Here is a 12,202-nt window from a genome sequence, read left to right as displayed (position 1 = left end):
CCACTATAGCATTGTCGCGGCTATCTTTCTGCGGCTTAATTTTCGATTTATTAGAAGCAAAATATATTTTCACATATTATAAATAATACATTCCGAAACTGCCGGAATTATTACATATATTCGTCATGCAAAGGGCAACAAATTATTGAAATGTTTAAGAATTCCATTAAACCTTTTTGACGTAGCTGCAATAGGAAAAATATCTTCTATCATATTCTAAACAATTCTAAGTTTTATTGTTTAAAAGATTACTTACATTCTTTACCCCGAATACGTCTTTCCTGCAACTCTTCCAATTATGCTCATAACGTTTCAATGTCCTCCTCATGCTGCATAGCTTGTGAAATAGAAGTTGTTTCCTTGGGGTCATTTTGTTCCTGCTGGTTACTCCAATCGAATGAAGCAATTCGCTTCTCACATGCAGCGGTAAACCTATTAAATACTTTTACTTAATACTTTAGAACATTATAAAAACTTACCGATTTCACTATCTACATTATGCGTAGGCATCGAAAAAGTTGATTCTTGTTCCTGTTCGACAGAAGTAGAATCATCAGGGAAGTTTCTTTACCTGATAAGTTTTTTGTTATTACAAACATTTTTTCTGTCAAAAAAGTATCTCTACCTGTGTGCGGATGTGTCTCCGAATAACTAGCCGATGGCATGCAAATGTTAGGAGCTATAAAACTTTTGGGAATAGCTTTTGTCAGCAGAGTCTTCCTTTCGGGAGTTTGTAATTGAGATACTATAATATGGTTATTGCATACCGAATAACAGTAGTATGAGCTAATTTAGACAATGCTAGATTATTCACAACGTCCATCCAGTGTTGAAACATAATCGCACCATGAGGAAACATGTGGAACCTCACATCCGGATTCCCGTTACGATTTTCGCACTACAAAAATGCACACTTTTTATAATAAAGTCAAGGCATGATCTGAAGCAATAGATAAATAAGGCAGTGGTATCTTTTCCCCTAGTTATCTATATTTTTTAGCACAACTTTTAGTATGAACAACAAACTATGAAACAATCACAAGATCACTAGCAAAATCGAGTCCAACACGTGTTCTGCAAGCAGTAAAATGCAACGCAGCAAAGTTTTTGTTATACGGCAACTGCTGATCATACATAAAGACGTGCTGCTGATTACAGTGATGATTAACGACAGCCACAGTTGTCTTCATCTATGGACAGCCACATGGCGAGTTTAATTTTTCTTCCCGCCAACAACGCGCCTCTTGCATTTGTTTACGGAACTAATTTTGTGGTCAAGGCTATCCCATTGAATTGTCATGGGGGTGAAAAGCGCTCTTGCCTTGTCTATCCCCACTACTCGTGTTGTTTCTTTATGATTTCCTACCTGTTCCCACAGAACATACCCCCAGGGGGGATATTTTGTGCCTGTTCCTAACCTAAGTTGCTTATTATTTGTTGCTATTAGTGTCATAGAACAAGGATCAGTGTGTGTTTTATCTTTAATTTGTTTTGATTCAAATAGTGTTCAGTGTATATGCGAGTGTTAGGGAGAACGATCATAAAACATTGATTCCCGGTAAGTTTCCCAGATGAAACTTTATTCTGTAGCGTTTTAAAGCTTTTTAGCCGTTTTTTACCCGGCAAAGTATCTGCAATTTTTGGTCTTTTCCCTGCTAGCACATTAGAAATTAACCAGTTTCAACCTCTCTAGTTTCTAGTTACATTTACCATCATTTTCAGCATCTACGAATGCAAATAAGATGCCCCCAACGTTAACAGCAACTAAACAAACCACTCAAAACGGGGAATTATCGTCTAAAGAAGCGGGGAGCCCAAAAGAAGCCAGTGGTTCCCGCACTAAAAGCTCCCCACCTCGTATCAGTTTACGAATATTAACCCGGAAAACAAAAAACAATCAAACCAGCCCAAATGGGCAAACTAATGCAAGAGGAAGTCAAGTGAAGAAGTCACCTAAAGCAAGCAGCATCTCAAATAGCGATAATAAGGGGCGAAGCCCCACATCAGCCAGAGCCTCCCGTAAAAGCGCAGCTGCTCCCAAGAAGAGTAAAAGCAATGCAGCCAAGGACTGTGCCCCATCTAGTAAAACCCTGAAAACACCCAAGAAATCTTCAGATTTGGATCTGTTGTCACCTCTTGAATCTAAGCGCCCCAGAAAAACCAGTGAAAAGGCCGCTAAAAGCGCTCCAAATCGTACTAGCCCACGAAGAATAACCGGCAAATCGCAAGACGATCAAACCAGCCCAAATGGGGCCACTTTAAGCATTAGTGGCAGGAATGCAGGAGGAATTGAAGGGAAAAGTTCCCCGAAAGCAAGCAGCAGGTCGAAAAGGGACAATAAGGGGCGAAGCGCCGCCTCTACCAGAGTCTCCCCTAAAAGCGCAGCTGCGGCCAAGAAACGAAAATTTAATCCAGCCAAGGACTGTGCCCCGTCAAGTAAAACGCTGGAAATACCCAAAACTTCAGATTTGGACCTGATATTACCTCTTGAAGTTAAACGCCCTAAAAAAACCACTGAAAAAGCCGCCAAAAGCGCTTCAGTTCGTACCAGCCCACGAAGATTAACCGGCAGATCGCCAGACGGTCAAACCAGCCCGAATGGGGCCACTTTAAGCATTAGTGGAATAAATGCAGGAGAAATTGAAGGAAAAAGTTCCTCGAAAGCAAGCAGCAGCTCGAAAGGGGATAATAAGGGGCGAAGCTCCACCTCTACCAGAGTCTCCCCTAAAAGCGCAGCTGCGAAACGAAAATTTAATCCAGCCAAGGACTGTGCCCCATCAAGTAAAAAAATTCGAAATCTAAAGGCGCAAGTAAACAATTCGAAATCTAAAGGCGAACTGAATAATGAAGATATAGAAGAGCGGCTGTTGGCGTCCCCAAAGCGCAACACCGACCAGTCGGAAGCCTTTAAGAGGTATGGCGTAATAGTGCCCTCGATTGAAGAAATGTTGGCTGAGAAGAACAACCTGGTGAGCTACAGGCAGCATGTGGAAGAAGCGCAAAAGATCGATGAGCCCACTTTTGTCTGGCCCAGTTTACCTAAGCGAGAGCAATTTTGCGAGCCGATGCTGGACTGCAAGAGTCTAACTTTAGATGAGCTCACTGAGCAGTTTAATCTCAATGTGAGTTTCCTGGCTGGAATCAGTGGGGGAAAAACATATTCGGATAGACATCAGCGTTACCACAACTCCAACCAGTGGCAGCACAAATTCACCCTCAGGGACTTAACGTATAATACCAGCACTATAGTGTTCAGTTTCGAGCAAGTGGATCATTTGGCCACTTTGATAGACGGTGGATTTCCCGACCAATCCAAGTATGTGTTCCAAGTGCTGCTGCCTGAACTGTGCCTGAAGATTTTCATGAACCAGCACGACATGAGCAAGCTGCAAGCCAAGAAGTACTTAGACATGCGACCAGTTGAATGAGCAAATTTACTTTATGAAATATACAAGTTTTTGTTTAATACAGATCTGTTATTGCTAAGCAAGCGCGTCTGTATCTCTTATCGTTGTCGGGTGAGATAAGACGGTTGTTTTCTTGTTGATTGAAGGCGAAATGTGAAGCAACAACAGTCTTTGGCCGATCGCGTTTTGTGTTGAAGCTGCCAGGAAAGTTAGATGGTTCCTTTGGGGAAACTGTTGCTGCAGGTTCCTTCTCGAAGTGTGCGCAGTCTGATTTTCAGAGCCATGTCGGCGAACTCCGGCGAATTGTTGATTAACAGTCCCAAGTACGCATTTTTGAAGGAGTTGGGATTGAGCGAGACGAATCTGGGGGTGTTTGATGGGGAGTGGAGGGCAAACGGCCAGGTATGTATCAAGGGGCGCATTTGGTAGCTGGGAATCTTTAAAGAAGAGTAGTGATGAGCAAAACAAGACCAAGACCATTATTTGCCTGGTTTTGGTCTTGGTCTGGCAGCAAAGCAAGACTCTTGCAAGTCTTGCTTTTATATAGCCGTAAAATCAAACGAAATAAATTCAATAATAATAATTAAATTAAAAGGTAATACTAATCAATAGGAAACAACAAAAAATCTCAGACTATCTGCTATTTAATAAGTTGGGCTTATACAGGGTGTCCCACCGAGAACCGCGGCGATCGATATCTAGCAAACTGTAATTAGGTGAAATTTGACAATTGGACAGTGTGCCGAAGTCATTGGGGGCAAGCGATCTAAAATATTTTCAAGATGGCCACACTTCCGGTTATACCGGAAGTAGGTATCAATTTGCTTATTTTCAATGGAACACTCTGTATATTATTGCATTTTTTAATTCTCCGCGAAATTGTAAATATATTTCATGTATAATATCCTATACCTGAGTCTAACCGTTTTTGATATATGGACATATTTGAAATTTTATGTAAAAAATCATTATCATTCGTCATTTGTCCTATCACGGAATATGTGCTACTTAATTTGGCTCGCATTTCTTGTTGAAACGGACTTACTTTAAAGAAATTTCGGCAACATTTTGATAATTATTAATACAAGTGTTAACAAAAATTGCTTCAAAATGACGTTGGAAAAACCGCCCAAAATCATTTTTTTTTCAAATGGAAACCTACATTTTTTATAATTTTGTCTTATTCAGTATTAAAAATAAGGGCCAGTTTGTATATGGTTGTCTATTCCAAAAGTGTTGAGTTTTCTAAATATTGCATTTTATTATTAATAACAGATGCAGTACTGAATGTAGTTACCGATACTGCGAAATTAAAAAATATCCTTCAATGAGAAATTGCGAGTCGACAAAAGTGTAATTTCCTGAAGCCAGTATGTATCCGCTCTTACTTTTATTCCAATCAAAAGATATTTTGTTTTGTAATCATGTGTTTATTTAAAATTATTTAAAATCCACACATTATTACAATACAAAATCTCGTTTGATTGGAGTTTCTTCAGTGTTTACACAATCGCTTTCTCCCTCTCTTACTTTTATACGTAGGGAAGAGTGTTGTACCTTGGGACATTTTTCGGTTTTTATTTTTTATTGTCAGTATTTTTTTAAAACCGTCATCTAATCTGAACGAGCAGATATAGTGCTATTTCAGCCATTTAGGGTAAAATTGGCAAAAAGGTAATGTTATGTTATTAACTAAGGATTTGAAAAAATATGTTCAATTGCAAATTGTTCCAAGTTCCTAATTATGCTTAAAGATGAGAAATAAACAAATGAAAAGTTATATAAAATATGCAAAAGATTTTTATTAATTCATTTTAAAAGAAATAGTCTACAGAAAACGAGAAGTGTTCCATTCGAGGATCCGATCCACCAACTACTGTTGGTTTCGTTATTTTTCTCAAAATGTCTGATTCACTGATTTCATATAATTCTTCAGTCTTCACAAATTTGTTACTATGCATAATTTTTTTTAGATAGAGCACCTCAAAACATCTTTCTTCCAAAATCTTTTGTATTTCTGCTATGCAATGACGTACAGATTTTTTCCCCTTGAGTTCGGTGAATACAAAATCTGCTTCTACTAAAGTGGAATTTTCTATATCTCTATCCTGTTCCATCTCCAAACTTTCTTGCTCAACCAATTTTTCCAAATAATCGTATTCATCACTAAAATCTTGGATAGGGATTTCGGTATTTTCATCGTCGGAACTATCTTCAAATACTTTTTTTGTCACTTTTTTAATTTTGTTTTTTTTGCCTGCTTTTCTGGGGTTTCTGTTAATATTCTCGATTTTCCCTTCTTCCTGCCTCCTTTGGTTTTTCTCGGTGCAGCAGATAAATCAATTAAACATTTTGTTGTATTTATGCATGTACCTTGGGACTGTCCAAAGGTACATGCACACTAGTGTCCAAAGTCAGCTTGAAACCATGAATAATTTTTGTTCATATTTTTTTTAGTTAGTAAATTGACGATTTTATATACTAACCAAAAATATAAGAAGGCATTAAGATATACACCCACATAATTCAATTTTCTCGAAACACTTACCTGAAGTCGTATCACACACCGTCGTTAGTGGCGAGAATTAAATTGATGCGCCAAAAACACAACAAACTGTTGTGAAATTAACAACTCTGCTGGAAGATCTAGAAAAAAATGCTCCATCACGTCAACTTTTATTTTTAAGGGGACATCTTGCTGACCATCACTGCATTATACAGGGTGTTTCATAAACACGATACTACGTCACACGTTTGATTTTCAAATGGAAACCAACTAGTTTTATGTCATTTTTTGATCCTGCCAGAAGTGTGTAGTAAATTTGTTATAGCATGTTCTATACCCATCTTCAACCGTTTAGTTTGAAAATGTTACAAAAGTTCTGCTAGGGTTTATTTAATCAGTTCCATCCAGACAGAACTATTCACGATAAGTATGTGGAAAGATTAATCAAGAAGTTTGAAAGATCTGGACCTGCGATCATCCGGTTTTGGGACACGTAGCACTTGACAATAGCCAAACCCTCATTTATTTAGAGAAGTCGATTTCCAACATCCCCGCAAGTTAAACGTTTGGGCAGGTATTTTATTAAATTATATTGTAGGACCGCTTTTTATTCCTGGAAACTTGTCGAGTTATACCTGGAGGTGCGGGAAAATACAATAGATCCAATACGTACGGAAATAATAGAAAACGGTTACCATAACGCCAAACATTTTCACTTTGAAGAAGATTACACACCACCCAATTATGTAGCTCCTGTAAGGCAATGTTTGGATCACAACTTTCCTGGTCGGTGGATTGGTAGGTGAGGTCCAATTGAATGGCCACCGAGGTCCCCAGACCTAAATCCTTTGGACTTTTTTCTTTGATGTATTTGAAAAGCAAAATTTATGACTAAATCATAGTCGATTGAAAAGGTTTGCCACCGGATTACGCATGAGCGCAGAAATACTTCTTTAGATAACTTGTTAAATGGCCGCAAAAGAATTGAGCAAAATCTCTATTACTTTATGTAGGAAAACTGACACCATTTTCAACATTTATTATCACATTGAAGTTCATATGTTTGCCTAATAAGTATTGTTTTTGCTTAATACTTCATTTATTTAATTTAAAGGAAATTATTAAATGTGGCAAATTTGCTACGAATCATGTAGAGTTAATTATTCACAGCATTATTGCAAGAATTTCTAGTTTTAAATTAGATTCTTAAACGAGTATTTAAGTTAAAAAAACGTTTAAGCCCACACTGACACTTGACGGCGACTCGGACTGACACTTGACGGTTGTTTTGAATAAACTGTCAGAGGCATCCATAGAAACGGCAATGTCCGAACGGCTCAAGATCTCGATCATTCAACAACAAACGCAAATAAAACTGAACCGGTTGAAGACGGGTATAGAACATGTTATACCAAATTTGGTAAAACCACCAAAAAACCAAAGGTACCAAAAAAACTTCTGGTAGGATCGAAGAATGACATAAAACTAGTTAGCTTCCATTTGAAAATAAAAAGTTTGTCGTAGTATCTTGTTTATGAAACACCCTGTATAATGCAGTGATGGTCAGCAAGACGCCCACTTAAAAATCAAAGTTGGCGTGTTTGAGCGTTTTTTTCTAAATCTACCAGGAGAGTCATAAATAGGAGTGCGACCTTTTCTTTGGCCCACCCTGTATAGGGAATATTAATTTCAAGTTCAGCTTCTACCTGCTCTGAGTTAGCAGCTACGAATATAAAGAGGGCGTACGGTTGGGTAGGAATGTCTATTTTTGGTCAACAAGGTTGGCAAAAATCAATCTAAGTGAAAAAATTCAGTCTGAAGTGTGTAACAATTTTCAAAGAAAATCGATCACTTGTAATTTTCCAGACAATCCAGTCAATATGCCCCAGCAACGGGTTGGCAATCGCCCAAGTGAAACAGGCCTCTCCATCCGACTATGAACACGCCATTCAAGCGTCTGAGGCTGCGTGGACGGTTTGGGCCGACCTGCCTGCCCCTAAACGAGGAGAAATCGTCAGGCAGATAGGAGACGCTCTTAGGAGCAAGTTGCTGCCATTGGCCCAGCTGGTCTCTTTGGAAATGGGTATGTAGTGGCCTCCTAGTGCGCTAAATGACGTGTTTTTGGGGGATTTTGCAGGCAAAATCTTGCCGGAAGGAAAAGGCGAGGTGCAGGAGTATATAGATATTTGCGACTATGCCGTCGGACTTTCTCGCATGATTTCGGGCGCTCTGATCCCCTCAGAACGTCCGGGACACGTACTGATGGAGAACTGGAACCCCCTGGGAGTAATTGGCGTTATTTCGGCATTCAATTTTCCGGTAGCAGTTTATGGTTGGAACAGCGCTATTGCTATGGTGGGTTTACAGCGTTAGATTAAGCGAGGGTACTGAGAATTTGCCTCTATTTATGTTGCAAACAACTGGCGCACAGTGGGGTATTTTCAATACAAAACTGATCGAAAATCAAAAAATTAAGTATGCGCTGGTTTTTAAAAATACTCATAAATGATAAGTAGACACAAGACTTGTTTACGCCGTGCTATCAAGAATTAGTTGATCTGGATTATTTGGCTGTAATTTTAAGTCAAAGACGACTAAAGCGCGTGTCCCATGCATCCATTTGTAGGATGATACGATGGTACGAAAGTGTTTCTATTGGTTAGAGATCTTGTCAATTCGTACGACGACGGACGAATTGACAGATCTCCAACCAATAGAAACACTTTGTATTGTATCCTATGTAGTGGCAAACTGGGCGCCGATTTAATATGGATGAGTAGTATTTTAAATTTAAAGTAAGAGAGTTTAAAAATAATGTAAAAAACATAAAGTATGACTTAAACAGAGGGGTATAGTTAACTATTTTCCTGAATTCAGCAAAGTTTTTTAATACTTAGTCCAAAGTAAACATCCAGCTTTTTGATGGTTAAAAAATTGGCTGCAACTTTTTTGCCAAAATTTAAAAAACTGCTCCAGTGTTGTCCCTGCAGAACTGAAATCCGTCGACTATACAGGGTGATTCAAAATTGGCGTCATTCTTTTTAAGGGGTAATAGGGGCTCACTTGGAAGGTACGAGAAAAATATTGAAATTTTTTTCCCGATAATTTCTAGAAGATATTAACAGTTGAAAATCGAATTTCAACTTTGTTATTAGGTATTATTTTCAAAGTATTCCATGTTTAATTGGAAGCATATTGGAATACTTCAACATTCAACAAGAAAAATTGCGATCTTTGCATCAAATTACGAAAAGTTTTGCTATTAAAAAAGTTCCTTTCTAAAATTGTTTGATGAAAAGTCAAAGCGGCGATGATGTTTTTTGTCATCTACAGATAGTTAAAGGTGGATAACCCATATCAATAATAACAATAATATGTCAAACTGTGACTTACTTTAAATTTTCTTTCACGAATTTGCGGATATGCGATTAGTTCGGGGGAAATGGTACAGTAACATAGCAGAAGCTGAAAGAACTCACGCCAACAAAGGGCGAGGAGAGTGGTTCCAGGAAGATAGTGGACGACAATCGATGTTCGGGTTCCAGACACAGAGGAACACGTATTGGACATAATTGCAGCAGAGCCTTCCAGGGGCACTCAGAACATTGCACAGCAACTGACACTTTCCCAGGCACCAAATAAATACCGGCTACATTCCTACCACGTATCTAAGATCACATTAAACCAATGGATTACTGAACACCGGTATAAATTGAGCAGGAGTTAATTAACCGAATACGAGAAGCTGCTCGAGAAGAGTGCATAATAAGGTGATTACACAGGCACTTGTTTGGAGTTACAGACTCAAATATATGTTTTTGTAATTTGGTTATGAGTTTCATCCAACAATTCCTGTTGAATTTACCGTTTATCCTTGTCTATCTTATTGTCTCCTTTCTCTATTTATCCATGGTTACCGGAGTTTTAAATAATTACGAAGCAACTTTTTCGAAAAACGCCAAGACACTGTGAACAAAATACCCAGGAAAGAAAAGGTATTCCTCTTGGGGGATTTCAACTCTAGAATCGGTAATATACCCATTCAAAGAGTAATGCAGAGGTTCAATGAAAACGTAATAAATAACAATGGTGAAATGCTATTAACATGCACACAACTAGAATTGCGTATCAATAATACGTATTTTAATCACTAGCCCCAATATAAATATACCTTTAACAACTCACGAGACCAAAAATCTTTATCGATTTCATAATCACAAACCGCAACATACATCCTAAAGAGATCCTGGACGTAAGAGTATTATTGACTTTGCAAATGCCACAAGGGAACATGGATTAACATTATGTGAATACCGCCAAAAATTAAGCATACAAAAAAACAAACCAGACGAATACATATCAAAATATATTCCTATCCAAAATATTCCCTATACATTAAAGCCTTTAAAAATCAAAGAACAATAACTTTATATCCGCAGGGATTGAGACAAAAAATCGCTAACAACCACATCGATGAACAGGATACGTGAACCAAGCCTGGGAAAAAATTGCATCTAACAAAATTAAGTGCAATAAAGGCGATAGGAGTGAGGAAAGTTAACATCAATGGAAGAAGAAACAATAAACCGTGGTTTACAGAAGAAGTTAAACAGCTGGCAAACGAGAAAGGAAGAGCCTACATTAGATACAGAAATGCGAAATCCCCAGAAGAGCACGAGGAATACAGAAGAGTAAGAAATAAAGTGAATCAAGCAATCAAAGAACTGAAGGAAAAATACTGGGAGAACTCCTCAACGGATATGTAGCATGACTTATATGGAGGGCAAAAAAAGGTGTGGAAAATGTTGAGAACCAGGAAAAAACCAGTAAATGAGGAGATACATGTAAACAATATCAGCCCAGAAGAATGGGTCCCATACGTTCAAGAAACATACAACAACCAGTCGGAAACCGAGATAGTGACCAGAATATAACCGACACGACACGAGTCAACAGATAAATACATCGCAAATAGAAGTAACGATAGAGGAAGTAACGAAAATCATAGGCAAACTGAAAAACGGAAAAGCACCAGGTGTAGATGGCATCAGTAATGGAATTATAAAATCTCACTTCCGGGTGAGAATGCTGCTAAAGAATTGACAAAACTTTTTAATAAAATAATTCAAGAAGAAATGATCCTAGAAGAATGGCATAACAATCCCAATATTAAAAAGGGCGTCAAAAAACAACCAAAGACCTATAGGGGAATAACCTTACTGAGCTTAAAATCTTCACAAAAATATTGGCTCAAAGAATCGAACAAAAATTAGGAATATGCGAAGAACAGCAGGGTTTCCGCCAAAACAGATCCACCATAGACGCAATCTTTATATTGAGACAATTAGCAGAGAAAGGGATTGAACACAAGCCAATATTTATGTGCATGGTTGACCTAAAACAAGCATTCGATAGAGTCAGGCTAACAGACATTGAAAATATGCTACACCTGCATGGCCTAGATAACAGATATATCCGCATAATAAGAGATGTGAATAGGAACGGCAAAACGCGAATCAAAGTTAACCAGAAACTAACACAAGAAGTACATTTAAAAACAGGAATACGGCAGGGTGACAGTTTAAGCCCCACAATTTTCAATATAATAATGAACGAGATTATCGAGGATGTTACACGAGAGGGAGTAGGATACCGAATGGCCCACAAATCTTTAAAGATATTGTGCTATGCAGATGATGCCGTATTGACATCAGAAAGTGAAGATGACCTGCAACGGTTACCATTTAGATTTAAACGAACGGCAGAACGATATAATATGACTATCTCCACAGAGAAAACACAATACATCGTCATATCTAAAGAATCCATCCGTTGTAAGTTGGCAGTCGATGAGAAGACAATAGAGCAAGTGATGAAGTTTGACTATCTTGGCGCGCAATTATCTAGCAGCTGGAATCTGATCGAGGAAACGAGGACATCGAGAATCTCAGGAAGCTTGCGAGACGACATCTGGAACAATCAATTCATGTCAATTCAGAGTAAAGTGAGAATCGACAAGACTTGTGTGAGACCAATTCTGACGTATGCATCGGAAACTCGAGCGGAAACATCTAGAACGAAACAACTAATGAGGTGCGCCGAAATGAAAACGCTAAGAACAATCAAAGGGATCAAATACGGAGCAGTACTATAAGAGAAGAATTACAGGTGGACGATGTAGTTAGATGGGTGAGATCAAGAAGACGGCAATGGAGAGATCACGTAGATGGAATGGAACAAGATAGAATTGCGAAATGGGCTAAAGACCACATACCACAAAGTAGAAGAC

General features: G+C 38.3%; 2 protein-coding genes and 1 long non-coding RNA gene across 5 annotated transcripts in view; 2 read left to right on the top strand and 1 right to left on the bottom strand.

Moving 5' to 3' along the window:
* On the bottom strand, window positions 1-1,171 carry LOC125502674. Of its 3 annotated transcripts, none has more exons than XR_007280445.1 (4): window positions 626-1,171; window positions 480-571; window positions 257-432; window positions 1-185 (listed from the first exon to the last, which is right to left on the bottom strand). It is a non-coding gene; the product is annotated as an uncharacterized LOC125502674 (long non-coding RNA). The 3 variants fall into 3 exon arrangements; XR_007280446.1 differs by having other exon boundaries at window positions 1-432; window positions 626-687; window positions 768-1,171; XR_007280444.1 differs by having other exon boundaries at window positions 1-432.
* A 69-nt stretch (window positions 1,172-1,240) lies between these two features.
* On the top strand, window positions 1,241-3,466 carry LOC125502363 (serine/arginine-rich splicing factor 4-like). The gene is made up of 2 exons (XM_048661637.1): window positions 1,241-1,558; window positions 1,723-3,466. Exon 2 carries the CDS (start codon window positions 1,743-1,745, stop codon window positions 3,426-3,428), a length of 1,686 nt encoding a protein of 561 aa, XP_048517594.1. The 5' UTR covers window positions 1,241-1,558; window positions 1,723-1,742; the 3' UTR covers window positions 3,429-3,466.
* A 93-nt stretch (window positions 3,467-3,559) lies between these two features.
* LOC109541213 (alpha-aminoadipic semialdehyde dehydrogenase) overlaps window positions 3,560-12,202 on the top strand; it is an 11,816-nt gene continuing 3,173 nt past the window's right edge. The window contains exons 1-3 of the mRNA XM_048661638.1: window positions 3,560-3,809; window positions 7,780-7,996; window positions 8,051-8,268. Coding sequence (XP_048517595.1) covers window positions 3,621-3,809; window positions 7,780-7,996; window positions 8,051-8,268 — 624 coding nt within the window. The 5' untranslated portion in view covers window positions 3,560-3,620. The remainder of the gene's footprint in view (window positions 3,810-7,779; window positions 7,997-8,050; window positions 8,269-12,202) is intronic.

This window comes from Dendroctonus ponderosae, unplaced genomic scaffold (genome assembly GCF_020466585.1).
Source record: "Dendroctonus ponderosae isolate FM_Combo_2020 unplaced genomic scaffold, Dpon_F_20191213v2 Dpon_F_20191213_1, whole genome shotgun sequence".
NCBI classification, from domain to species: domain Eukaryota; kingdom Metazoa; phylum Arthropoda; class Insecta; order Coleoptera; family Curculionidae; genus Dendroctonus; species Dendroctonus ponderosae.
Note: the sequence above shows the minus strand (reverse complement) of the source record. Positions and strands in the feature narration are given on the sequence as shown.

Excerpts from the sequence above, each read along its gene's own strand:
- LOC125502363 (XM_048661637.1), top strand. The coding sequence starts at position 1,743 with ATGCCCCCAACGTTAACAGCAACTAAACAAACCACTCAAAACGGGGAA.